Source organism: Micromesistius poutassou (genome assembly GCF_964030765.1).
Source record: "Micromesistius poutassou genome assembly, chromosome: 11".
NCBI lineage: Eukaryota > Metazoa > Chordata > Actinopteri > Gadiformes > Gadidae > Micromesistius > Micromesistius poutassou.
In genome coordinates, this window is record NC_140281.1 from 3,928,520 (window position 1) to 3,955,919 (window position 27,400).

Sequence of the window (27,400 nt, forward strand, 5' to 3'; positions counted from 1 at the left end):
ACTCTGAGACGCTGAACGCATCAGAGTGAAACGAGAGAACCATCTGATGTTCAGATGAATTAATAAAGTCCGTTTCTTTTGAAGTTGTCTCTGAATTGTCTTTGAAAAATGTCACTGTCTAAATGTTTAGTAAATTATGATTGTGCGATACATACGGATGTTTACCTGTGACTGATAGCGATTTAATTGTCTCCCGAACCACTGTATGACATGCCACCAGGTGTGGTGTGACGTGGTTACAAGGTTACAAGCCGTGGTTACAAGCCGTTTTGCATATCAGCCCCTTCAGACATCACAGGTGTGCGTGTCCACCTTGATGTGTGACGGATAGAACGAGCAACGCTACAGTCCACTGGGTAGGCTGGTAGACCGATCTATCCAGCCAGCACGCATCTAGGTGGACACGCCCAATTTCGGCCCCTTATGATGTCATATGGGACAGATTTCCAAAACGGCTTGTAACGGCTAATCACACCACACCTGGTGGCATGTCATGGCACCTTTAAAAAATATTTTCACCTGTCGTTGGAACGTCATGTGCGTAAAATCGTCACCACTCGGGGCCCCGCCCAGAGAGGCGGTTGGCGGTCACGTCGTGTGCGTGATGACGTCAGCACTCAGCCGAGGCCCCGCCCAGAGAGTCAGTACGCGTTGTTCTGTCAACGTCGCGTTTTTCTACACTTGGATTTAAACACCAAGAGTTCAGACATGGCGGGCCGGGTGAGTTCAAATCACATCCAAAGCACACATTAACCTATGAACAAGTAGTGTGAGGTTAAGTTAAGGGCCGGGAGCTCTTACCCTTAAGGCTACAGCATTGGTCTGTGAATGAGACGTCATTCAAATCAGCCCGGAAGACCGGAGAGTCTCATGACTGCTCACTTTCCCTAAATTTACCTCACCTTAACTCACTTTAACTCACTTTAACCAGTGCTAACAGCTGTATGGGCAGTGCTACGGGGCAGATGAGCAGTGAAACACTCTGTTAAGTTAGTTGTACAGGTTTTTCAGAGTTGAGTCAATGCTCTGAAACAGCAGCCTACATATCCTCCACTGTAGCAGGGGGTTAAAACCCAATGCCCGAGTGGTGAGATGGGTCAATAATAAAATAAGCAGCACTATTTCATATTATATATGAGAGAGAGAGAGAGAGAGAGAGAGAGAGAGAGGGAGAGAGAGAGAGAGAGAGGAGAGAGAGAGAGAGAGAGAGAGAGAGAGAGAGAGAGAGAGAGAGAGAGAGAGAGAGAGAGAGAGAGAGAGAGAGAGAGAGAGAGAGAGAGAGAGAGAGAGAGAGAGAGAGAGAGAGAGAGGCTAACTATCGTGTAGACAGCTTTGAGTTGTTGTTATTAACACCAAGACAAACTTTATGAATGCTGATTTTCAAATTCATGTTGGAAAAGCCTTGACTGATCAGATGAACCATTCAAGGAGAAGAGTATCAATCCTGGTGAAAATTGAATACTTAATCTCAGTATACTTAATGTACTTACAGCACACTAAGTGCCAGTATATTTTAAGTGTGACATTTTCACGCAATTTTAAGTATATTTAGTGCATTTAAGTTGAAATAAAGTAGTACTATCTCTATACTTTCGGTATACTTGTGCTAAAATGAAACCACTTTAAGTGTACTTCGCACATACTAAGTACACTTCAGTGCATTTCTAACATTTAAGTTCTCTTAAAGTGCTAATATGTTAGAAATACTTTAAATATTATGGAAATCAACACAAAGCACACTAACTTCACATTTCAACAGTACTATTATAGTGTTGTTTGAGTGTTATTTAGGTTTATGGAAATCATACTAACTACATATTTCAAGCATACTATTTTAAGCCATTGAAGGTTTTTAGATTTAATTTAGATAATATTTAAAATGCATTGAAGAAGTACTTGTAATGTTCTCAGAGTATATTGCAAATATAAAATGGCTACATTTCAAGTGTGTTATTAGTTCACTCGATTTGCCGTATCCGTATCTACTGCACCTTGAACATAAACTTTAAACAAGTGTGTTAAGTGTTGTTTAAGCATTATTTAAGTGTATGAAATATATAAATACTATATCCTAAGTGCATTGAATTTGGCCTCTTTACATTTCACTTTGAATATGTTGCTTCTACATCAGAAATGTCTTTCAGGTGTTATGATCGAACGAGAGGAACCCAAGCGCAGACAACGGATGTGAATTACACCAGAGGTTTATTGTAGTGAGGATGAGAGCAGTAGGGAACAACAGGAGATGGACAGGCAAGGATGGATTCCAGGCAACTAGGCAGGCAGGTGAGCGGCACACAGGGTGGATGGCAGGCAGGTACGCATTGGTGATCCTGGGGCAAGGAGAACACGGAAATAAACACAGAAAAATCTTGTTATCCAAACATTCACTGCCGAGAGACTGGTATCTACCACTGTAGTTGAAACAACATTCTGGCGATGAGTGGCTGATAACCGGGGTTTAAGTAGAGCAGAGATGATGACTGGAGATTGATGACAGGTGTGCAAGTCCGACAGGTGTAGAGCTGGGGAAAATGAGGAAACACCTTGCCTTGACCTTGCTGAGCATCTGCTGGGTACGGCCACGGCCGTAGCAGTACCCTCCCCTCAATGGGAAATGTCGGACCAAGGATGCATCAAAGATGTTACTGCGGGGCTGGCAGCTGCACTCCTCAGGGCCATAACCCTCCCAGTCCACCAAGTACTGGTAACTCTGGCCCCGTCGGCGCACGTCCAGCGGCCCCCGGACAGTGTAGGCCGGGTGGTCATTGATGATGCGGGTGTTGGGGGAGCTGCAACCGGGGGGGACAGAGGGCTGGTGGAAACAGGCTTCCACCGAGAAACATGGAATGTGGGAGGGCCCACATAACAGGGGGGGTGAGTTTCCTGGATACAGTCTTGAGGGGTAGATCCTTGGAGGAGAGCCGAACCCTCTGCCCTGGGAGGTAGTTGGGAGCGGTGTCAGTCAGCAGACCGGAGCCAGGTGGAACGAACCTCCCTCCAAATCTTGTGACAGTATTACAGCAGTAGCATACTTATCATTAGTATATTACGGTTGCGCTTGATGACATCCTGGCCGAAATACACTTTATCTGAAATATATTCTAAATTAACTTTGGAAAAAGATCAGTTAAGTGTCCTTTTAAGATGACATGCTGAAAGCATACTTCAAGCAGTGTTTTCCACAGGATTTTGAGAGACTATGGTGGGTGGATCTCGGACCCTCTAGGGGGGTCCGGGGGCATGTTCCCCCAGAAGATTTTCTTTTACATTTTAAAGTTAAATGGGGGCGCCCCGGTGGCGCACTGGGCATACCGTATAGGCACAGTCCTAATTGCAGAGACCAAGGATCGAATCCGGCCTGGGTCATTTCCTGCATGTCCTCTCCTCTGTCTTCCACACTTTACTCTCTATCTCTCTCTATAATAAAACTGAAAAAATGAAAAAATAAATAAGTTTAAAGTTAAATGCATCAATCTGGTGCACTTTGAAAGCAAAATTAAGAGGCTAGATCTATGAAAACCTGTGTGCTCTTGTAAACAATTTAATCATAAACACATTGGTTGTATAGATACGAATGGTGAAAACACAAAATCAACTAGAGCATACATCTGAGCCATCAAAGAAATTAAGCAAACGTGGTTAACTGTGTGTGTTGAGCTAGTTTATTTTTTAGAAAATAAAATAATAAATAATTAATCCCATCATCCCTATTTACAAACTTTGCACCCCGAATTCGGACATTTGATTTTCCTGGGCTTTGAGAAAACAGCTCTAATGCCCTTTGGTAATTAAATGCCTCTACAGATCTTAATTATGTTATTATGAGAAGTGTAAGAATTTTTTTCGGTTCATTCTGAGACTGTGGCGGGACAAATTAGACCATGGCGGGCCGCCACAGTAAGTAATTAATGGGAAACACTGCTTCAAGTATTACTTACAGCAGTAGCATACTTATCATTTTTATATTACAGTTGCGCTTGATGACATCCTGACCGAGATCAGTTAAGTATACTACATCTAAGAAGTTTACTGAAATCATCCTTCAAATATTACAGCAGTAGTATACTTATTTTCAGTTGACTAATGTTGAGCTTGATGACATCCTGACCGAAATACACTTAATCGGAAATACTGTATATTCTAAATAAACTTTAAAAAAGATCAGTGAAGTATACTTTTAAGAAGTATACTGAAATCATACTTCAAATATTACAGCAGTAGTGTACTTATTTTCAGTATATTACAGTTGAGATTAATGACATCCTGGCAGAATTTATCTAAAATATATTGTAAATAAACTTAATAAAAAAATAAAACTTAAGTAATAATAATCGACCCAATAACAATAGGGAACTTGCCCGTTTCGGCTCGGTCCCTAAAAATATCAGTTAAGTATACTTTCAAGTTGTATACTGAAACAACACTTTAAGTACATTAACGTTGGTATATTTATTTCAAGTACACTTACCTTGAACTTAAATACATCTCAAGAAGTATACTTTTCCAAAAGTCTACCTAAAATATACCTAACATGAAGTATATTTCTGAAAAATGTACTTGGAATGAATTATGTACTTCGGAAATATATTTTTAATACACTTCAGTGCACTTCATTTTCACCAGGGAACTCTTCAGACTGCAAGCTGGAATAGTAATAGATTTAGATTTTTTTTCTACTGCTCTGCAGTAGCCTTGAAGAGAAGAACTTGCAGTGTACAGTGGTTCAGGAGACAGGTTATCAGCCATATAAACAGCAACAGAAGTGAAGTGAAGGACAATTAATTTAGCCGGAAGCTACGGGACAGGTTGTCAATAAGCAGTAGTGGGACTCAGTCGGTGGAGTTGGATAAACGTCTTTTAGGGACCCCATCCACCACTCTCAGGAGGACCTCCGCAAGTCCTGAAGTGAAGACATCTAGACTGATGGAGGGGTGAACCTCTAGAGATGACTGCAGTGTAACAAGGTCAGAGACAACATCATGAGAACACTGCCCCATAGATGATAACCTGTATTCTCCCTGTCTGCTGATCAAAGCCCAATAAAGTCAGTGTGTGCGTGTGTGTGTTGCCTTTGTTTGGGCCTTTTGTGACGAGTATCTGGGTTGTTGATATACGCTTTTCCTGGAGAAATACAAATGTTTCTCAAATCCTTTGTACACTCCTGTAACACAAACGATCTGAACAGGACTGGAATGTAATGGATTTCTTGTACCTCTGTTGTGTTACTAAGAGTCCTCCAGTACCTCATGACCTGAACCAGGGCCTGTTGTGTTACTAAGAGTCCTCCAGTACCTCATGACCCGAACCAGGGCCTGTCGTGTTACTAAGAGTCCTCCAGTACCTCATGACCTGAACCAGGGCCTGTCGTGTTACTAAGAGTCCTCCAGTACCTCATGACCTGTTCTGACCCAGGGCCTGTTGTGTTCCTCCAGTACCTCATGACCTGATCTGACCCAGGGCCTGTTGTGTTCCTCCAGTACCTCATGACCTGACCTGACCCAGGGCCTGGGCCTGCTCTGTTTATTTTGTCTTCAGAACATGCAAGCGGCGAAGTGCCCCACAGACGAGCTGTCCCTGAGCAACTGCGCCGTCATCAGCGATAAGGAACAACAGTTCGAACAGTGGGTTGGAGTGAGTGAGTGAGTGTGTGTGTGTGTGTGTGTGTGTGTGTGTGTGTGTGTGTGTGTGTGTGTGTTGTGTGTGTGTGTGTGTGTGTGTGTGTGTGTGTGTGTGTGTGTGTGTGTGTGTGTGTGTGTGTGTGTGTGTGTGTGTGAGAGAGAGACACATACCACTCTGTGCGTTCACTTCAAGCAGGGTGTCACACTGATGTCATACATGTTTCGGTTTGTTTGTGTCGTATCGTTATATATATTAAAAAGAGGCCAACATCCTGTCACCCGCCTGGATCCCTCCCCAGCTACTATGTCTCCCAGGGCTCCTGAACACACATCCAACACATACCCGCTCTCCAAAGCACCTCATGCACAGGGTGCTTTGCTTCATCCAAACGTCTGCTGAATGAATGACTAAAGATGACTTATTTTGGAGGCTTTTTTCAGCGCTGTGTGAATATGTGTTCATACTTGTTCTTTATGAATGCCCTCATGGACCACAACCTTAGGGGTAAGGTTGTGGTCCATGAGGGCATTCATAAAGAACAACAACAAGTTCATGGAATGAAAGCATCTTGCGGCGCTATGTCCGAGTTGATTTTACTTGATAAAAAAGTGTCACAAATTCTCCAATGTACTGCTGGAGTATCTGCATCCCAAAGCAGTCCTATAGTGCTCAGCGGAACCCAGGATGAGGTATCCGGACTCACTCTGTGATCTCCCTGCAGGCACGTCACGGTCCGCAACGTGACCCACAAGTACGTCTTCACCCTGAAGACCCATCCCAGCGTCGCCATGGGAACCATCGCCTTCAGCCTCCCCCAGGTAGGCCTGCCGCTGCCGTGGCAACAGAGTTACAGTGGGGGTAGAGTGGCCTGCTGCTGCCGTGGTAACCGGGTTTCAGTGGGAACAGGGTCGCATAAGAGTGTAACACATCTGACAAAATGTGCTTTATGAAGAAAACAAGAATGGTTAAGTGGGAATGGATTTGATACAAACTCATTACAGTCATTACATGGTCATTACAGGACTGTACTGCTCACAATTATTGCAGAAAATTTGTTTGTTTTTGTTTGAATGGTAAAATGCTCTTATTGTTTGTTATGTTATGATACTTTTAATCACTACCTCATAACATGAGCCATAATAACCAGTGTATAATAAATAATAATAATAAATAATAATAATAATAATACAGTAAATGTATCATAGCAATGCTATTTAATAATCTATAATGTATATGAAAGTAGTCCAGCACCACAGGTCTTGACTAAACGCATGGCGTCTCAGTGTCGTGCTCCTCTGGACTTCAGATCCTCTCACAGCTCACCGCTCTGTCCTCTTGTGTCTCTTCTTCTTACTCTCTGCCTGCTCTCCTTGCGTCTCTAATCTTGGCAGCTGCCACGGCCATCAGGTAACCCCAGTAACCTCTTCTCGTGGTCTTATTTCACCAGGAACACATACTGAAGTGTCTAAGGAAGGACCACAATGGAAACACGCCATTGGGCTTTATTGTGTTTTTATACTTTTGAACACTTCTTTTCAGTTTTCAATCAATCAATCAATCAATCATGCTTCCGACAAGGTGGCCTTCAAATGAGCCTCATGCTCCTAGCGGCCATTTCTAAGGTTCTAAGCGCCAGGTTCTAAGGTTCTAAGCGCGTTGGTGAATGACGAGTTCCCCCCTCCCAGCTAGCATTGAGAACCAAGATGGCGGCTTCATGAACAAGGCCCATGTTGCGTCCACATTCACTGAATCAAAGCGAGCTGCAGCCGTAAAGTGTGCGTTAAAGACGTGAATGGCTACCGAGATGTGCTGTGAAATAAGACCATGTTCCAGAGGAAGGTTACAGCCTTGTCTTAGCTTTTGTTTTTTGGATGTGAGTGGAGATGTTGGGTTGATTGGAGCAGGAGGCTCTTCCGTGTCTGTGCCTTGCTACCCCCCCTATTAAAGCGGCTCCTTGTTGCTGGGCAACCAGATTCATTTTACACTGTCCCCTACTGTGCTTTTTGTTTGTTTGTATAATAGCATAGCCGTAGCTCCAAACAGAGAGAATAATGACTGTTACAATGGAATGCGTCACGTTTTGCCTTTTCTTTATTCTTGTAGAGAAAATGGGCAGGGCTGTCTATCGGACAAGACGTGGAGGGTAAGACATGGACACGCTGTACACCCCATCATTTCAACATGCCTTCACAATATTGATCTAGGGTTGGTTTTCTGTGTCGTAGACATCGTGTCTATGGAGAGATGATATAGGTAGCCTGGTATCAAGGCCTCTGTTCTTTTATATTCTTATGAATTATATTTCAATTGAACTGAGTGCACTAGGAGCCACAGTCGATGATGTCAATCACATTTTCTCCAAAGTCTTCCTCCTAGCCGCTAAGGGGATCCTAATGCGATGAGGGTTGTAGAAGCAAACTAAGAGCCCCCTGAGATCCCAGCGGTTCACTGTTGATCCTACTTTACCTCCATTTCTCCCATCATAAGCATTTGTTTTATTATATTTGTTACGAACGGCCATATCCCGGACCAAATAACACGTAGGCTGAAGACCAAGGGCTGCGTTGGAAAGCATTGAATTTATTTAAACATCGCAACATTTAGACACATGGCGGGATGGTTATTAAATCAACGAAAGGAAATCTAACAAAACAGAAAGAAAACTAAACCTAACTCTGGGGGACCAAACAATCTCTATCCCGACCAGAAATAAAAGGAATGTGAGTCTGCCGGGTCCTTTAACTACTCTGCAACTACTCTGTGAAGACAACCATCACCAACCACCAACGCATAAATTGTAGTATAAGCAAGAATGTTCCCACATGGGAAATTGGTGCTTAACAGCAGCTTGCAGTACAATAAACTCCACACATAAGACGCTCGGTGCCAGCTTGGCACAGCGTGAAACAGCCTGGTGTTGCGACACGGAAGCAAGATGTGTGCGGGATCATCCACAGACATCGGGACCGGCGTGCTTTTATCTCCGATGCCACGCCCACAATCAGTCTGCGGCGGGAACAACCAGCCTGTAGGGGAACAGAGAGCGGATAACGGCGCAGCTGCACACATACAATATCTGCCCCTGTATTGACGTAACATGCACACACAGGATGAACATGAGAGAAGTCTGGGCTTCACTGTTTCTCAAAGATGAGCTCCAGACTTTGTGGAAGCTCTTATCTTTGGGACTCGGCAATAGAACGGTTTACACAAAATTAGCTTTTTTGTTTTTGGTAGGATTATAACATCATAGTTCATGAAAGAATCGTCAATGAAAGGTTGTGTTTGTCGGTTTTCTGGAACAGTGACCAGCTACAAGTTTGATAAGAGCCGACAGTATGTGGGCACGGTCCTGCTGGAGGTGGACTTCCTGCAGAAGAAGAACGTGGACAGCAGCCCCTACGACTCGGACAAGATGGCCGCAGAGTTCCTCCAGTGCTACAGCAACCAGGCCTTCAGCGCCGGCCAGCAGGTGATCATGATCCCCGGTCACGTCAGTTAATCGGTCAGTAAGTAAGTCAGTTGCTATACCACCGTCGATTACTACCGTCGGTAGTCACTAAAGTCTCTGCTCAATGACTCAATGGCTCAATAGTAATAGTAAACGGTACGTGCTCACATGAAGGTATTATACCATTGAAGTAATTACATAGTGTGTGTGTATATATATATATGTGTGTGTGTGTATATATATATATATATATATATATATATATATATATAGAGAGAGAGAGGAGCTTTTAAAGTGCTATACACCATGGAGTCACCCTAAACGTGGATGTCGCTCCCTCTGATTGGTGGAAGTTGGCGTTCAGTTTCAATGACAAGCTGTTCGCCTTGGTGGTGAAGAACATGGAGGCCATGGACACCAGCATCCTGAAGGGGGAGGGCAGCTCTGGCAAGAAGCAGAAGGTACCTGCTTCTGTACATCCGCCGCTGTCTCACCTGACCACCATGGGGAGACAGAGGCTAGGGCCGCCTGCTGTCTCACCTGACCACCAGGGGGAGACAGAGGCTAGGGAAGCCTGCTGTATGCTCTGGCTATTTATTAGCCAGTAACTGGTGTAGCATTTGGTAGTAGAGAGTTGGTGTTTTTCTGTTCATCGCTGTAATGTTGCTTGTTTTTCTTTTAAATGTTATCAAATCTAAAGAAGTATCTCAGGAGTTAATGACTGAAGCGCTTGTACACCATTTATCATGGTGTACATTTTGTATAAAAATACACCTCAGAATGCATGCTATAGCGTTTGCATCCCACAAGAATATTTTCTGTGCATTTCTTTTGTGCAAGGGGGTGAGACCAATTGAAAGGGCGATTCATCCTGATTTGGTCCTGATTTGGTGCTGTCCTGCCCTTCTTGCAGATTGAAATCGGTTTGTTGAATGTCAACAGTCAGGTGATCTTTGAGAAGGCTGACAGCTCGTCCATAACGCTCATAGGTGAGTGAGGCACGCCAGGCAGAGGGGGAGACGTTCACTACCATCTGAGGACGCCTGAATCTCACCAACACACCAGCGACTCTCAGCCACATGTCACCACATGATGCATGCATATGTTGTGCTTTTGTTTTGCTTTCATTTGACCCTGCATGGTCATGGCCCAAGGCTTATCTACATACTTTTCTGTAAAGATGCCTTCCTAAACTGTTAAATGACACAACCTTAGTGGACCTTGTATCTCAGATGATTCATATTGAGTGGTGATACGTAATCTAATTCATGTGGAATCAGGGTGATTTGGAGGCATTGGAGCCTGGTTAAATTAAACATTATTCTGACCAGTTTCATTAGGCAATGTTTGTTTCAGCCACAAGGGGGCAGTATGCCCATGTCTTTCTCTTTCTCCATCTTTATTTGAAGGTTGATTGTAGGGATAGTCCACTTGGTCCCAGAACACAGAAAAGAAAGACAAAACCAATCAAGGTGTAGATGTAATTACACATTACAGTAAATAGTAACTTGATATTATGCAATACGATTAATGAACCATAGCCTTTAAAGGCTCTATTAGAAGCAGTTACAAGGTGCTTTCAATAAAAATGTCTCCCTCCTCTTCCTCTCCCTCCTCTTCCTCTCCCTCCTTCCTCTCCCTCCTCCTCCCTCCTCTTCCTCTCCCTCCTCCTTCTCCCTCCTCTCCTCCTCCTCCTCCCTCTTCTTCCTCTCCTCTGTCTCCCTCCCTCCTCTTCCTCTCCTCCGCCCTCTTCCCCTTCTCCCTCCTGTTCCTCTCCTCCTCTTCCTCCCTCCTCCTCTTCAACTCCTCCTCCTACCTCCTCCTCTCTCCTCCTCCCTCCTCTTCCCCTCCTCCTCCTCCTATTCAACTCCTCCTCCCTCCCACCTCCTCTCTCCTCCTCCTCCTCTCTCCTCTTCCTCCTCCTCCTCCCTCCTCCCCCTCTCCTCCCCCAGGGAAGGCGAAGACGCGGGAGTCCCGCCAGTCCATCATCAACCCTGACTGGAACTTTGAGCGGATGGGCATCGGCGGTCTGGACAAGGAGTTCTCCGACATCTTCAGGAGGGCCTTCGCCTCGCGGGTCTTTCCCCCCGACATCGTGGAGCAGATGGGTGAGATGGCTGTCACACATCGCTTTCAACCAATCATGTTGCCCGGGGCGGGGATCTGTTAGAACCTCATTGAAACATCCTGTCTGGATACCGACTGGACTGTGGACAAAGTGTCTGTAAAGGTTTCTGATCAACACCGTGCAAAGGGGCAGATTCACACTGTGGTGGGAAGTCTGTGTAATCAAACAGGAAACAAGGCGTAATCCCGCCCCTTTCTGTTCCTGGTTCCCGGCATTTGTCAGTCCTGCTTAATTGATTGATTGAATATTTTTGTGAGCCACCTGATGTTAATAGTTGGTGTGGTCATTTTGTATGATTATTAACATATGGTTAATTGTCGACACTGTCAAAATATAGCAGTTTATACAGTTTGAACATACAGACTGTAGAAGTTAGTATAACTATATGTGAGGGTTTGAGTTTTCATTGCTATGGGTCGAGTAAGAAATATGGCACCAGTCGGATTACCAGCCAACCAAACAGCCCCGTAACGGCAGTAGCTCAGGAGGTAGAGCGGGTTGAGTGTCGAGGTGTCCCTGAGCAAGGCACCTCACCCTGACTGCTCCTGACGTGCTGGCTATCGCCTTGCATGGCTGAAACCGCCGTCAGTGTGTGAATGTGTGGCAGTATTATAAAGCGCTTTGGATAATAGCGCTTTATAAATGCAGTCCATTTACCATACCGTTCTGCTGTGAACTACAAACCAAGACAAAGTCAAATAGAAATGGGAACATTTGTCAAGGAATGCAGCTCTGAGTTTCCGTTTGTCAAACCTAAAACCTAAATCCAGTGCTGTGTGAAATCGCCCACATCAGAGGTGCTGATAACCGTTCTCAGGGATATGAGACTCCATGTTGGGGTCCGGACCTCTCTCAAAGTGAGGGGTCCTCGTTGCTTCAGCGTTCAGGACTCAGAACATAGTGAAGCTCGCAGCAAGAAGCCACTGGTTTCTGTCCCAGTTCATGTCGTCTCCCATAATCAATGATGTCCACGATAGAGACACACTTAAACGGTCCCAGGAAGAGAGGCCTTGTTGTCTGCCCCAGTGAAACCAGTCTCTCCGCAGGGTGAATGATGGGAGAACAGGCAGCCCAGTGTCCTCCTGGAGATGTGTTCCAGGTTGTCAGCCGTCAGTCCATGACTTTCAGACACGGGCATCACACAACACAATGATATACTTTCTCTGTACGCACAGGAAGACAGAGATGAACACGCACGCACGCACGCGCGCACACACACACACACACACACACACATGTCTCAGACCTCCCCTTCACACACACACGCACACACACGCACGCACACGCACAAGCATCAATGCTAATACAGTACACATCGACAACAATAACAATATAATACACCATCAAACTGATCCCCCCCCCCCCCATTCACAGCAAGACAGAAAGAAAGACACACACACCCCCTCCGTCACTCTCAGGACCGTCACTCTCATCCCCGTACGTACATACTCACGTGTGCCCCCCCCCCCCCGCGGCCGGGTGGGGTGTCTGGCGCTGGGTGCCCTGACATTTGGGGGGGGGGGGGGGGGGGGGGCGTGGTGTGCGGGAGCCGGACCCTGGCTGCGGCCAGCTGGCCCCTGTAATGAGATGGCGAGCACAGATAGAGGAGCTAAAGGTGACGTGGTACCATGCGTGTGTGTGACTCTTCTCTGTTAGTTTGAGTGTGGACAGAGAGGGTATTCTCCACGAGTGTTCTCCGTCCCTCACCAAATGTTGAGGGGAAGGGGGGGGTCGCTGCTCCTCACCTCGTCTCCCCTTTAAGGTAACCTCTCCCCCCCCACCCCCCTCCCTCCATCACCACCACACCATGGCCAGTCTTATATCCCCCACCCTTCAACCCCACCTTTTGCCGCTCCCCCACCTGTCGTCACCGTGGCGACCTTCCCCCCAGATGGTCCTCTGGAGGGGCAGGGGGGCCCAGGTAGAGGGGGGGGGGGGGGGGCTCTCCATTAGTCTGGGCAAAGTGTCACATTATTTCACATTTCATAAATACGTTTGTTTTATTCAGGTTTCATAAAGAGGTGATCCTGTGTACCAGTTTAGCCCGTGCTGTGTTTTTTATTGTTTCGTTTCTTTCCATTTTAAATTTTGCTTGTGAAATATTGACGCAGTGAATTCAGGCTCCCAAGCAAATCAGGACAAACCCCAGCGCAGAGCCCTGGGTGTGAGGCTGAAGGAACCAGGGAGGCTGACCCCTGTGCTCCGTCCCCCAGGCTGTAAGCACGTGAAGGGCATCCTGCTCTTTGGCCCCCCGGGATGCGGTAAGACCCTGATGGCGCGGCAGATCGGCAACATGCTGAACGCCCGCGAGCCCAAGATCGTGAACGGGCCCGAGGTCCTCAACAAGTACGTGGGCGAGTCGGAGGCCAACATCAGGAAGCTGTTCGCCGATGCAGAGGAGGAGCAGAAGAGGGTGAGCACTCACTCACTCATTCGCTCAATCTCGCTCTCTGTCACCCTCTCACTCACTCACTCGCTCACTCTTTCTTTCTCTGACTCACTCACTCATTCACTCACGCAGTCACTCACTCTCACTCACAATCAATCACTCTTGCCATCACTCACTCACTCACTCTCGCTCTCTCTGCCTCTCTCTCACTCATGCAGTCACTCACTCACTCACTCACTCACACATGCACTCACTCTCTCTGACTCACTCACTTGCTTTCTCTCTCTGACTCACTCACTTGCTTTCTCTCTCTGACTCACTCACGCATGAATGCACGCACACGCATGCACACACACTCACTCACACACTCGCCCACATACTCACTCACACCTAAATCCATGAGATAAATTTTCAGATTTATGGATCGCACTTGCAATCACAAAGGACAAATTTAAAATGTCATCTGAATTATTCACGATGATGACTTAATGCAGTTTTTCGTCCTAGATTGAATCTCTGAGAGAGTGTGAGACACACACACACAGACAGACAGTGTGTGTTGTGTTCACACGATGGATACACTCGTAGAGCTGCAACTAATGATTACTTTCATAGTCCATTAATCTAACGATTATCTTTCAGATTCATCAGTAGGTCCATAACATGAACGGCCAAGCGTTTGTCTTCCTGTGCTGCATCTCTCTATCGCCCTGCACCTTTCCCCCTAACGATTGAATCACGGACACATCAGATAACGGGGAAGGGAGTGCTGGCCTGACTGTTCACAGTCTGTTCCCAGCATGGCTCAATACCGGCCTTCTCCCTCGCGATAGCATCTGTTCTCTAACCAAACAGAAAAGCTCATTTATGCAGGAGTGGAGAGATCTGCCCTTTACTCACACATAGCTACCGTGTATTTGGTCCCTGTGTGTGTGTGTGTGTGTGTGTGTGTGTGTGTGTGTGTGTGTGTGTGTGTGTGTGTGTGTGTGTGTGTGTGTGTGTGTGTGTGTGTGTGTGTGTGTGTGTGTGTGTGAGAGAGAGATATGACGTTGGGCCCTCATGATGGGACACCAGTGTCGAGTCTCACTCTTCACCACCTAATGAGGGGCCCCGTTATCTCTGACCTCCCCTTAGAACCACTATACACACACATACCGAGACACACACACTAATACACACACAACGATACTGAGACACACACACAGGCATACAAACGCTGGCACACACACTGCGTAATAAAGCCAGCTCCACACCTGCTTTAAATGCTAGTTATGAAGACGGACGGCTGGAGGATGACCCCCCACCTTGACTCCTCCAGGCCTCACCCCCTCTCTCTGAGAGCTCAGACTCACCCCCCACCCTGACTCCTCCAGGCCTCACCCCCCCCTCTCAGATAGCTCAGACTCACCCCTCAGCCAGCTCAGACTCACCCCTCAGCCAGCTCTGACTCACACCTAAGCCAGCTAAGACTCACCTCTCAGCTCAGACTCACCTCTCAGTCGGCTAAAGCGTGGAACACACCGGCCCAACCGTTGGCCATATGAAACGATTGGAGAGACTCGGACGAGTTTGGGAACAATTCTGTCTAGTGTGTTCAGCTGTGTTGGAACGCTTTCCTTCCCCCCCCCCCCCCCCCCCCTTATGCTAATTTATAGCTGTTGACGCAGCATTTCCCATAATTCATCCAATGATCCTCTGTCAACGCTGCGTGTCTCCCGCCACAGCTGGGCGCCAACAGCGGCCTGCACATCATCATCTTCGACGAGATCGACGCCATCTGCAAGCAGCGCGGCAGCATGGCGGGCAGCACGGGCGTCCACGACACAGTGGTCAACCAGCTGCTGTCCAAGATCGACGGCGTGGAACAGCTCAACAACATCCTGGTCATCGGTGAGAGGAGAGAGACACACACACCTACCCCTAGCACACACAGCTACCCCTAGCACACACAGCCCTAGCACACACAGCCCTACCACACACAGCCCTACCACACACACAGCCCTACCACACACACACCCCTAGCACACACACACCCCTAGCACACACACACTGCTAGCACACACACCCCCATTACCACACACACCCCTACCACACACACACCACTACACACACACACACACCCCCCGACTCTCTGGGATGAACACACACCTCTACTCACTGTGATAACCCTAACCCTACACACCCTGATGAACACAACATGAACTCTCTCTCTCTGTCTCTCTATCTGTCTCTTTCTCTCCCCCCCTGTGTCTCTCTCCCTCTTTCCATCTCTTCCTCTCTCCATCTCTTCCTCTCTCCCCTTCTCCCTCTCTGTCCCTCTATTGCTCTCTCTCTCTCTCTCTCTCTCTCTCTCTCTCTCTCTCTCTCTCTCTCTCTCTCTCTCTCTCTCTCTCTCTCTCTCTCTCTCTCTCTCTCTCTCTCTGTGATCAGGGATGACCAACAGGCCGGACCTGATTGACGAGGCTCTTCTGAGGCCCGGCAGACTGGAGGTGAAGATGGAGATCGGTGAGTGCAGACGGCTTCCCTACCCTCCTCCTCCTCCCCCCCCCAGAGTCCCACCCTTGACCGCAGCAGAGTGGAGGTCTGGGTGGGAATATTCTACAGATACATTTTTATTTATTCTTTATCTGACATTTAAGTTAAGGCCACGAATGCTCATCTTAGGCTAATGAAAAGCTGAATCAATGCCATTCCTCCACTGGGGTACTGAATGCATAGTTTAGCCCATGCACCTTTGAGGGGTCCTCATCAGAGGGTCTCAGGCCTTGAAACAGAAGCACGTCTTGACCCTGTTGTTATTCTCTCCCTCTCTCCTTTTCTCCCCCCCACTCTCCCCCAATATTCCATCTCTTCTCCCCCCTCTCCCCCTTTTCTGCTGTCTGACCTCTCCCCATCTCTCCCCTTCTCTCCCCTCTCTCCCTTTTCTCCCACCCTCACTCCACCCACCCTCTTCTCCCCTCTCCCCTCTCTCCTCTCTCTCTCCCCCTCTCTTCTCCTCCCTCTCCCCCTCTTTCCCCCACACCCCTCTCTCTCCCCTCTCTCCCCCCCACCCCTCTCTATCCTTCCCTCTCTCCCCCCCTCTCTCGCCTCTCTCCCCCCCACCCCTCTCTCTCCCCTCTCCCCCCCCCACCCCTCTCTATCCTCCCCTCTCTCCCCTCTCTCCCCCCCACCCCTCTCTATCCTCCCCTCTCTCGCCCCCTCTCTCCCCTCTCCCTCCCCCCCCCCCCCACCCCTCTCTCTCCCCCCCCACCCCCCTCTCCCCCCTCTCTCCCCCCCTAGGCCTGCCTGACGAGCGCGGCCGGGTCCAGATCCTCAACATCCACACGGCGAAGATGCGTGAGTTCAAGCTGCTGGCGACGGACGTGGACGTGAAGGAGCTGGCGGCCGAGACCAAGAACTACAGCGGGGCGGAGCTGGAGGGGCTGGTGCGGGCCGCGCAGTCCAGCGCCATGAACCGCCACATCAAGGTCCGACCGCACGCCACCAGGGGGGGGGGCTAGAGTAGACCACGGGCCGGGGGGGATGGGGGCTAAGGTAGGTCCGACGTGGGGTGGAAGGGGGGGACTAGGGTAGGCCGGTGGGGTGGGGGGTCAGACAGCAGAAAAGGGGGAGAGGGGGAGAAGAGATGGAATATTGGGGGAGGGTAGACCCAGGGCAGGCAGGGGGGAAGGCTACTCGACACACAACACGCACACATACACACACAGCCCACAAACACAATTCAATTCAAGTCAACTAAATGGTATTAGTACAGCCCCTAATCCCAGCTCCAGTCTCAAAGGACTTAACAGGCCCTATATTTCTGACACCCCCCTAACCCGAGCCCCCCAGAGGGCAGGGAAACTCCCTCACACACGTGTGCAGACGCTCAGTCAGAATGCGCAATATTGTGAGGTGATGATGTATGACAGACAGGAGACCTTTACGCTTGTGTGACTGCCTCTCTCTCTCTCGCTCGCTGTGTCTCTCTCTCTCTTTCCCTCCTGCTCTCTCTCTCCGGTCATGACCCCTCCCCTCCACCTGTCTGACCTTTTAGACTCTGAGGAGCGCATTGTCCGCGGCAACATCTGTTTGGATTTGCAATGCAAACAACAGCATGATTCACGTGTGTGTGTGTGTGTGTGTGTGTGTGTGTGTGTGTGTGTGTGTGTGTGTGTGTGTGTGTGTGTGTGTGTGTGTGTGTGTGTGTGTGTGTGTGTGTGTGTGTGTGTGTGTGTGTGTGTGTGTGAGCAGGCCAGTGCCACGGTGGAGGTGGACATGGAGAAGGCGGAGAAGCTGCAGGTCCACAGAAACGACTTCCTGGCCTCGCTGAACAACGACATCAAACCTGTGAGTCCCTGCAGTGACCTGATGACTAGTGACCCCTCCCTCTGATCAACCCGCCCTCAGGTACATGTGACTCACATGACTAACATGTGACCCGCTCGTTAGTCACATGTGAACCGCCAGTTAGTCACCTGTGACCAGCTCCATAGTCACATGTGACTAACATGCAACCTGCTCGTTAGTCACATGTGAACCGCCAGTTAGTCACGTGTGAATTGCTCGTTAGTCACATGTGACCAGCTCGTTAGTCACATGTGACTAACATGCAACCTGCTCGTTAGTCACATGTGAACCGCCAGTTAGTCACATGTGAATCGCTCGTTAGTCACATGTGACCAGCTCGTTAGTCAAATGTGACCAGCTCGTTAGTCAAATGTGACCAGCTCGTTAGTCACATGTGACCAGCTCGTTAGTCACATGTGACCAGCTCGTTAGTCACATGTGAACCGCCTGTTAGTCACCAGGTTGTTAGTCACATGTGACCACATGTGGAAGGCAGCATCCATCTTTTCAGTTGGATGCGACTAGAACCGAGCTGATTGGCTGGTCTCTCCTTATTCCCAACCCTACCGTTAAGATCTGATTTTTTTTTAAAAACACTGTTTTACGGCACAAATGGAAAATGCCAGAATCGTACAATATTGCGATGATTTAATAATAAAGCAAATACTTGTTGAACAGAAATAGGAGGACTGAAGCTCCAACAGTCGCTGGTGTCGTGTGAACGTTCTTCCTCGTTCCTTCATCTCCCCATCATCCCGTGGTTTCCTCCCTGCAGGCGTTCGGCAGCAACCAGGAGGACTACGCCAGCTACATCATGAACGGCATCATCCGCTGGGGCGACTCGGTGACAGAGGCCCTGAGCGACGGAGAGCTGCTGGTGCAGCAGACCAAGAACAGCGACCGCACGCCCCTGGTGTCCGTGCTGCTGGAGGGTGGGTGACCACACCCCGCACGCACACATACAGCCTGACGCACACACACATACAGCCTGAAGCACGCACACATGCATACACGCTGCACACGTACTGCCGGATGCACACACACACATACATCCTGATGCACCACACATGTACATACTGCTACACACACACAAATATACATAGTGCTAAACACACACATACATAGTTATACGCGTACACCACGTCCCATCCATGTCAACGTCATTCCAACATTCTTTAACATCTCATAATGCTTTCACTTACGGCCAAAGGTTCAAACACACAAGCATACACGTTTTATTGACCTGACCATACCAAAACAAAGGGCTTTCCAGGTACTTAGAAGCACATGATGCATCTCCCAGATGCATTTTTACGTGACAGTGGTTCAACCGTCAGAAAGCTGTGGTGGTAGTCCTTCAGTCAGACCCCCAAGAGCAACACGTGAATCTAAAATATCTCAATCATTGCGTTATAACAAACAGACACAGCAACTCTAGTCACCGTAGGAGAGTGTTTCACTGGACGTCTGGTGGTGGGGAGGATAAACAAAACAAAGTCTCTTCAGAGGACCCCAGCACCGCGGCGGTCGGGATCCAGTGATTTAGAGGCAATGCGGTCAGCAGCTGAGCACAACATCCACGTTGATTTGCGGCGTCTCCCTTAGGTCCTCCGAGCAGCGGGAAAACGGCTCTGGCTGCCAAGATCTCGGAGGACTCCCAGTTCCCCTTCATCAAGATCTGCTCCCCGGACAAGATGATCGGACACTCGGAGATAGCCAAGTGCCAGGCCATCAAAAAGGTACCCGGCCCTCAGCGGGAGTGTGGGTACATGTGGGAACAGTGGGAACATGTGTACCAGGGTTAGGACCTGGAGTCTCTGACTGCATACCAGCGGAGGTCAGAGCCCTGGTGGACTTCCTGTTGGACGTGTTGTCACGTTCAGCCCACAGTCGTAACATTAACCGCCTCCAGCCCCGCGCCGTTCATCATCCTGCACGCAGACCGCACTCTTAAACAAAAACAATTATGGTTCCTGTTCCGATGGAATTGATAAATGGAAACCAGGCAGGCCGTTAAATCCTCTGCTACTCTCCCGGTATCGAGGATGTTCTCATGTGCTTCTCTGGCACCCACAGATATTTGAAGATGCCTACAAGTCGCAGCTGAGCTGCGTGGTGGTGGACGACATCGAACGCCTGCTGGGTAACAACACTTCACCTTGTGCTCGTGTTGGGGTTCTATCCACACAGATTTTTCTACTATTTCTATGAGCACCCTTAACTCAGTGAATAAACTTGATCTCATTGTGCTTTTACTCTGGACTTGGTTGTTGTGTATTTGTTAGTTAATTAGTTAGTTAGTGAGTGTTTTTATTTGATGCTGTTCTAACTTTGAGGGGAGCCCTCTGTAGCTCTCTGTCCTGTTGATGGACAGTTTGTAACCGTAGTCTTATCTAGAGTCACTGCTCTACAATACACCTCTGGTGAGTGGTCAATGTGGGTCTCCTCGTCCCTCCAGACTACGTCCCCATCGGTCCCCGGTTCTCCAACCTGGTCCTGCAGGCTCTCCTGGTCCTCCTCAAGAAACCTCCTCCTAAGGTACGGCTCCTCCTCCCCTCTCCTCCTGACCTCTCCTCCTCTCCTCCTCCCTTCCTCAACTCTACTCCTTTCTATCCTACTCGCCTTCCTCCCCTCCTCCCTGCTCCTCTCCTCTCCTCCTCTCCTCTCCTCCTCCTCTCCTCTCCTCCTCCCTTCCTTTTCTCCCCTCCTTCCCCTGTGAGCCTCTGTCCTCCACACCACCACTCACTTTAGTCTCCAGCACTTGTATTTCACGTACTTGCAGAGAGAGGGCAGCAGATCAGAGAGAGAGAGAGTCCTACAATTAATACCACCGTAGGATACATACTGCTATTCAGTGTGAAAACAGAGAGAGACTCTCCATGTCCCCCTTGGCCCCAGACACTGTGTGTGTGTGTGTGTGTGTGTGTGTGTGTGTGTGTGTGTGTGTGTGTGTGTGTGTGTGTGTGTGTGTGTGTGTGTGTGTGTGTGTGTGTGTGTGTGTGTGTGTGTGTGGAGGGTGTGTTTGTGTACGTCCATGAGCCTGTTCTTAACCCCGTTCTGTGGTTAATGAGGCTGGTGAAAGGCGGTATGGCGGACTATACGTTGGCTGTGTATGCTTGAGAAGTGGTGCGGCCGGGGCTCTCTTGTGGGGCTGCGGGTGGTGCGCCGGGGAGGGGGGCCGGGGGGGTGGGGGTGAATGCCTGGCCGCGCTGCTCCTTTCGGGGTTGTTAAGCACTGGGCCCAGCGGGGTGCCTGGGTCGAGGGAGGCCGGGGGGACAGGCAGGAGAAAGGGCCCTGTGAGAGAGCCCGGAGCTGGCAGCGCCGCCGCCTGTGTGGTACCTCATCTGCATGCAGCGTCGCAGCCCCCGACGCCACGGGGGGCACCCCCCGGCCATAATCTCTCCTCCCCCCCCCCCCCCCCCCCCCCCCCCCCCCCCCCTCCTCTCAGTGCTCCTCCTCTTCTCCCCCTTCGTCTTCATGTCCCGCTCTCTCGTCTGCTGCTCCTCTCCTTCACGTACGCCCTAGCATCCTTCCCCGGGACGTGGACGCCTTTCTGCTCTTTGTGCTCGACACTTCCTCCGTCTCTCTGCTCCTCTCTCATCTCCTCTTCCGTCTGTCCAGCCTGGTTCTACTGTCTGTCCAGCCTGGTTCTACTGTCTCTGTCCAGCCTAGTTCTACTGTCTCTGTCCAGCCTGGTTCTACTGTCTGTACAGCCTGGTTCCTCTGTCTCGGTCGAGCCTGGTTCTACTGTCTCTGTCCAGCCTGGTTCCTCTGTCTCGGTCGAGCCTGCTTCTACTGTCTCTGTCCAGCCTGGTTCCTCTGTCTCAGTCGAGCCTGGTTCTACTGTCTCTGTCCAGCCTGGTTCTACTGTCTGTCCAGCCTGGTTCTACTGTCTGTACAGCCTGGTTCTACTGTCTGTCCAGCTTGGTTCCTCTGTCTCTGTCCAGCCCTTAAACTGTTTCTATTCAGTGATCCAGGAGTCCCCTGAACCTAGAGGCACATGCTTGAGGGGCAGACTGGCTGCATTGCCTCGGCCATCGGGAGGTTTAAACCCAGCACCTCTGAGCCTGGCCACCACACTACTCTGTCCCATGGAAACCACCACTGGTGTAGCGCTCTTCATGGTAACACCATGATGAGCTAAGCCACGCTGGTGTAGCTCTCTCCATGCTAACGCCCGCTAACCCCTGTCTCCATCTGCAGGGCCGTAAGCTGCTGATCATCGGGACCACGAGCCGCAAGGACGTCCTGCAGGAGATGGAGATGCTGGACGCCTTCAGCACCACCATCCACATCCCCAACATCTCCAGTGGAGGGCAGCTGGTGGATGCCCTGGAGGTAGCATGCACGCACGCACAAAACACCGAATCACACACAAACATGAAATATCGAAAGACCCAGAAGCACACACATGCATGAACGAATCACCTAGAAAAACACACACGCACACACTCGCACGCACACCAACACACACAGACACATACTTGCATGCCTACACACACACAAACAGACTAACACACACACACTCATAGTAGACAGGAATGCATGCTGGGTTTTTCTCCAACACATTTCACGTGGCTGACAGAATAATGCAACTAACGCACAATACTGAAATGTCTTAGTCATTAGCAAATCACAAAGAATGTTTGACTCAGGACCGGAGCAACTCAGCCAAAGGATTTATGACAACAATATCTCCAAGACGCATCTTCAATGTGATTAGTTGAAATGATTTAGGAAGGCTTCTGTTGTATAGAATTTGGGATCATATTATTTCAATAAATACCACTTACAACGTTTCCCAAATGAAGGAATAACCATTTACAGATGCTGACCTCATGCCTCCTTTCTACGATGTTTTTAACGGTCTCTCCCCCTCTCCCCCTCTCTCTCCCTCTCTCTCCCTCCTAACCACAGCTGCTGGGCAGCTTCCAGGAGGATGAGCGAGCCAGCATAGCCAAGTTTGTGAAGGACAAGCATTTGTCCATCGGTATCAAGAAGCTGCTGATGCTCATTGAGATGGCAGCGCAGGTGAGGTCCACACTCCGTGAGAGACACGAGTCAGACAGTCAGACGAGTCAGTACATCTGTACTCCTCGCTCCAGACCGGCCTTGGAGGGTTTTGATTGGCTAACACAGTTCTTCCTCTTAAAGGTGACATATGATACCACCAGGTGTGAATGTCATTAGCCGTTACAAGCCGTTTTGAAATCTGCCTCTTCTGACATTACAAGTGGGCGGGTCCACAGCATTTTAAGTGAGAAGTGATTCATGCCATCGTGGTTCTGATGGTTCTGCTGTGGGACGTCTTCTGTCCCACAGCAGAACCACCGGTGCCCCCAGCCCAGGCGGTATGCACACATACATGTGTGCATACACACACACACACACACACACACACACACACACACACACACACACACACACACACACACACACACACACACACACACACACACACACACACACACACACACACGTGCATACACACATACTTGTGGGAACTATTCAGCATCTAAATAATTGACTTGAGATCCTGCGTCCCAACTGTCAGTCTGCTCTTCCTCTCCACATCTGGGCCACATCAGTGGCGCTTGCTGCAGCCTCAGACACAACAAACTGCCATCAATTAGCCCAGGGTCATGGACCACCATCCTCCTTATCTTCAGTTCGGGAACACGTTCATAGTCCTCCAGACCAGTTCCCCCCCTGAAGCCCATGGAGTGGCCTTCTCACCAAGCAGCCCTCCTGGTTCTGAGCGGTAGCTAGGTGGGGTGCAATGTGCAGGGGGCCTCTGAAGGAGAAGGCAGACCGCTCTCTGCAGAACTCAGGGTTTGAGTTTCGACCACGTGAAGGCTTGTCTGCAGCCGTCAACGTGGCATGGAAGAGGTTGCATCCAATGTGTCAATGCAATGAATTAACAGAGACGTCAAAAACATCCACGCCAAACCGTTCATCTGGCTTCATAGCGGAGCACTAATTCGTCTTCTTTGCTTTTCTTAGTTTATCCTTGGAAAGGCTTCTTGTATTTATTCAAGTAAAAGCAAATGTCTGACGTCGAGAATGACAAAAGATCGGATCGGAGGAGGAGTGTTCAAACTGACGGCGTTGGAGGCCAGCAGCGGACTGCCAGAGGCAGCAGAGCGGACCACCACAGTCCTTATCTCCACATCTGACAGCCCTGCCGGGTCGGACCCGTCCGGAGCCCTAATTGCGCCGAGCCGTGCCGGGTGCCGTTCCAAACCCAACCGCGGTGGGATCCCTCTCCAGCACATTGTTTGGGTCGGGGCTCCGGTTCGCCCCGTCCTCCTCCACACGCCCGGCCTGTCACTCTGAGGTTTACACAAGCGCGCCTCAAACGTCTCCTTCTACACGAGCCGTCCAGACCTCGATGCTCACCTCGACCAGGGAAACCACACCAGGGTTGTTTACTCCTTGGATGTGGTCGGTCCGTCCATCTCTCTGCAGCGCATTGATCTGTCTTGATCTGGGGAGCAGGCTGCGGACTGTAAACAGGCCCGGTCACGGAGCCGCAGGAGTCGGGACAACACACTGACATGTGGTGGGGTCTTTAGACCCTGTGTGACTCTGTGGTATGTTGGTGACGTGTAAGGCCTGTTTGTTGAGGCGGGATGCTGTGTAATTGCTGTGGTATGCAGCAATGCAGCAGCAGCCATGTTCTGCACTCTGCATCCCCTCCACTCACAGGCCCACGCCCACACACAGGCCTCAGAAAGTATGAGGCAGAGTTTGCCGAGACATGCTGCACACAGGGTTGAGTGTGTGCGCGCACACACACACACACACACACACACACACACACACACACACACACACACACACACACACACACACACTTTTATCTTCTATTTTTTTCTCATTCCAATGCTTCTGACTGCTCCCATGTCCCAACTCCAATGGCCCACAGCGATTCCAGGCATAAGTTTTTGCATAGTCTGCCATGAATTTCACCCCCCCCCCCACTCCCCTCTTGTTTCAATCCTGTTCTTTCAAAACCAAAGCATTCACTCCGGAGGCTAATTGCCACTTTTCAAAATTGCTCCAACATTCGTTGAGTTGTCTCTTTAACTCACTCACAGTTATGTTCCGATATCGCAGTTATGTTCCGATAGATTCACGCTAACGACGCCTCTTCTTCTGCAGATGGTGCCTCGATTCAGAGTTACCAAGTTCCTCAGTCTGCTCAGCGTCCAAGGAATAACGTAAACGCATACATTATCGTGCAACCCTTTTTAACCCTTTTTTTTTTTTAACGGTTCAGACTCATTAACGTGTTGTTTATCTCCGACAGAGCAAGTTCGGATATTATGTTCTAGGCTAAACGTGCAGCCGCCATCACAAAGAGGCAGATTCCCTCGGTAAGTCACACAGTGCACAAATAATGATGCTAGGCTATCTATTTGCTAATGTGACTATTTATGTATTAAGTGACTTGTGTAACCATATAAGGATGGCTACAGGAAGTCTAAAGACGTAAGGTGACATGTTATACCACCAGGTGTGAGTGTAATTAGCCGTTACAAGTCGTTTTGAAAATCTGCCTCTTCTGACATCACAAGTGGGCGTGTCCACCTAGATGTATGACGGATCAGCAAAGTTTGCTTTATTCCACTGGGTAGGCTGGTAGACTGGTATTAGGCTGGTATTTATCCAGCACACATCTAGGTGGACACGCCCACTTGTGATGTCAGAAGAGGCACGATTTTCAAAATGGCTTGTAACGACTAATCACACTCACACCTGGTGGTATAACATGTCACCTTTAAGGTACTTTTATATTTGTGACGTAACAAACAAACTACAGCAAAATCAAAAAGATGGGACAAACTAAAAACGCTTCAGACGTTAGCATCGGTTACGAGGCGAAACACTCACTGGGAATTTACACCGCAGGCGAGAGAGAGACGTGAGCGTAACGTAGGCGTATCAATTCACACTGCCGCTGTTTATTTCGCTATATTTTCAAGATTCATCAGATAATAGGCCTACACATCATAACCGAGACGCTTCAGAAACGCTTGAAAATAGAAGTGAAGCGTAAAGTTAAGCTTTGGTCGGCCGTGAGACGGGCGTAGAACACTGCCGGTGTAAATCAGTGCACTACTTTGAATTGAATTCTATCTCTAGCTGAAGTCGGACGTCTGACGGCCGACTAAAAAACGCACCTAAATTGGCACGTAAATTGGCCTTTAGAGTCTCGCTCACTTTTTCTTTTTCTTTCTTTATCTCTCAGACACGAAGAATCGGACGCCTCAGAATCAGCGTTCCGAATGCAGCAGGAAAGGGATCATGAGGGAAATGGATTCCGTTTCTCCGACTCTTCCCTGATCCTGACCCCCTTGTTACACCCTCACACACCCAGCAGCCCCCCAGGACCGACGTGGCAGGGGTCCGTGGGTCGCCACTGTTTATTTCTGTTGATATTCTTATGAATGACGTCCATTTGATGTGCGACTACACAGGCTCCATCTTGCACTCCCTGGGTTTTTACTTTTAATGAAAAAAAAGACTATGATTGAAATGGTAACCATGGTGATGGAATTTCTCAATTTGTGCATTTAAACTAAGCTGTTCCATTCCAGGATTTTTTTTTTTTAATCTTAATCACAAATCGATTCAATTTATTATTTTGATCTTTACAATTTGTGTTTCGACATCTGTTATTTTAATAAATAAAATATTGAGAGAAATAAAGGAGATTGATTTAATTTCTTCTTAAAAGCCTCAGAAGGGAACAGCACAGAATCTGATTATGTTTGGGGTATTTCTGTGAAGGTTTCGATACCTGAAGATAGGGGAGGTGATTGTGGTTCTTCTGCCTGTAGGGCAATGGTATGTGTAGAAGGAAAAGTCCTGATTCATGTCCCCCTTTGGTTCACGTTACTGTGATCCTGGTTTATACTCCCAGCTGAACCACGTTTGTATTTTTCATGACTTCATATTGCTTTGGAATCCTCTGCCTCTACTTTGCGCCTGAATTAATTCTGGAATGAAATGATGTTATGTAATTAATAAACCCTCACTGTATCAAGTAGAGTGGAAATAGGTTAACCGTTCCAAGGCAGTTAGTGGTTGGTAGTTGACCTCCTCGTTGGGCCTGCTGTATACCTCAGACCAACGGTGGGCCAAGAGGATTCTGGGAACACCGTTAAGACGTACAACATACTGTACATAACTCGGAGCGTCTTGCGATTAAGACACAGCGATGAAACATTTTCCACTTTTGAATTACTTGAAACTTTCTGTTAAGCAACACTGATTCGGAGTGGAAATTAATCCTATCAATTTGTACTATTGATAAATTTATACGTTTTTCTTTATTGACGTTAACCATACAATTGATCTTGGTAAAAGTTTAAATGATTTTGATAATACATGTATGACTTACTGAGTTATGTATGATGATTGGTAATTTGGTATATAAGTTAAGATGGAACTAAATATTTGACATTGGCTTGAA

General features: G+C 48.6%; 1 protein-coding gene across 2 annotated transcripts; it reads left to right on the top strand.

The window, feature by feature from the left end:
• Nucleotides 1-638: 638 nt before the first annotated feature.
• LOC311355108 (vesicle-fusing ATPase-like) lies at nucleotides 639-27,400 on the top strand. 2 transcript variants are annotated; one of them, XM_084474840.1, is made up of 22 exons: nucleotides 639-720; nucleotides 5,539-5,624; nucleotides 6,344-6,440; nucleotides 7,726-7,765; nucleotides 8,928-9,094; nucleotides 9,427-9,534; nucleotides 9,987-10,062; nucleotides 11,026-11,181; nucleotides 13,415-13,614; nucleotides 15,315-15,480; nucleotides 16,021-16,095; nucleotides 16,870-17,057; nucleotides 17,824-17,919; nucleotides 18,695-18,851; nucleotides 19,525-19,658; nucleotides 19,996-20,062; nucleotides 20,378-20,457; nucleotides 22,123-22,257; nucleotides 22,837-22,950; nucleotides 25,084-25,142; nucleotides 25,232-25,298; nucleotides 26,174-27,400. In XM_084474840.1, the coding sequence occupies exons 1-21, from the start codon at nucleotides 709-711 to the stop codon at nucleotides 25,254-25,256; spliced, it is 2,238 nt and encodes a 745-aa protein (XP_084330966.1). In that variant the 5' UTR covers nucleotides 639-708; the 3' UTR covers nucleotides 25,257-25,298; nucleotides 26,174-27,400. The 2 variants fall into 2 exon arrangements, with proteins under 2 accessions (XP_084330966.1, XP_084330967.1); XM_084474841.1 differs by lacking the exon at nucleotides 639-720 and adding an exon at nucleotides 4,913-4,967.

What these genes read in the sequence shown, in the direction of transcription:
- LOC311355108 (XM_084474840.1), top strand. An exon ending in CCTTCAGCGCCGGCCAGCAG is followed by an intron (nt 9,095 to 9,426) that starts GTGATCATGATC and finishes GATTGGTGGAAG; the next exon opens with TTGGCGTTCAGTTTCAATGA. An exon ending in GGAGGTGAAGATGGAGATCG is followed by an intron (nt 16,096 to 16,869) that starts GTGAGTGCAGAC and finishes CTCCCCCCCTAG; the next exon opens with GCCTGCCTGACGAGCGCGGC.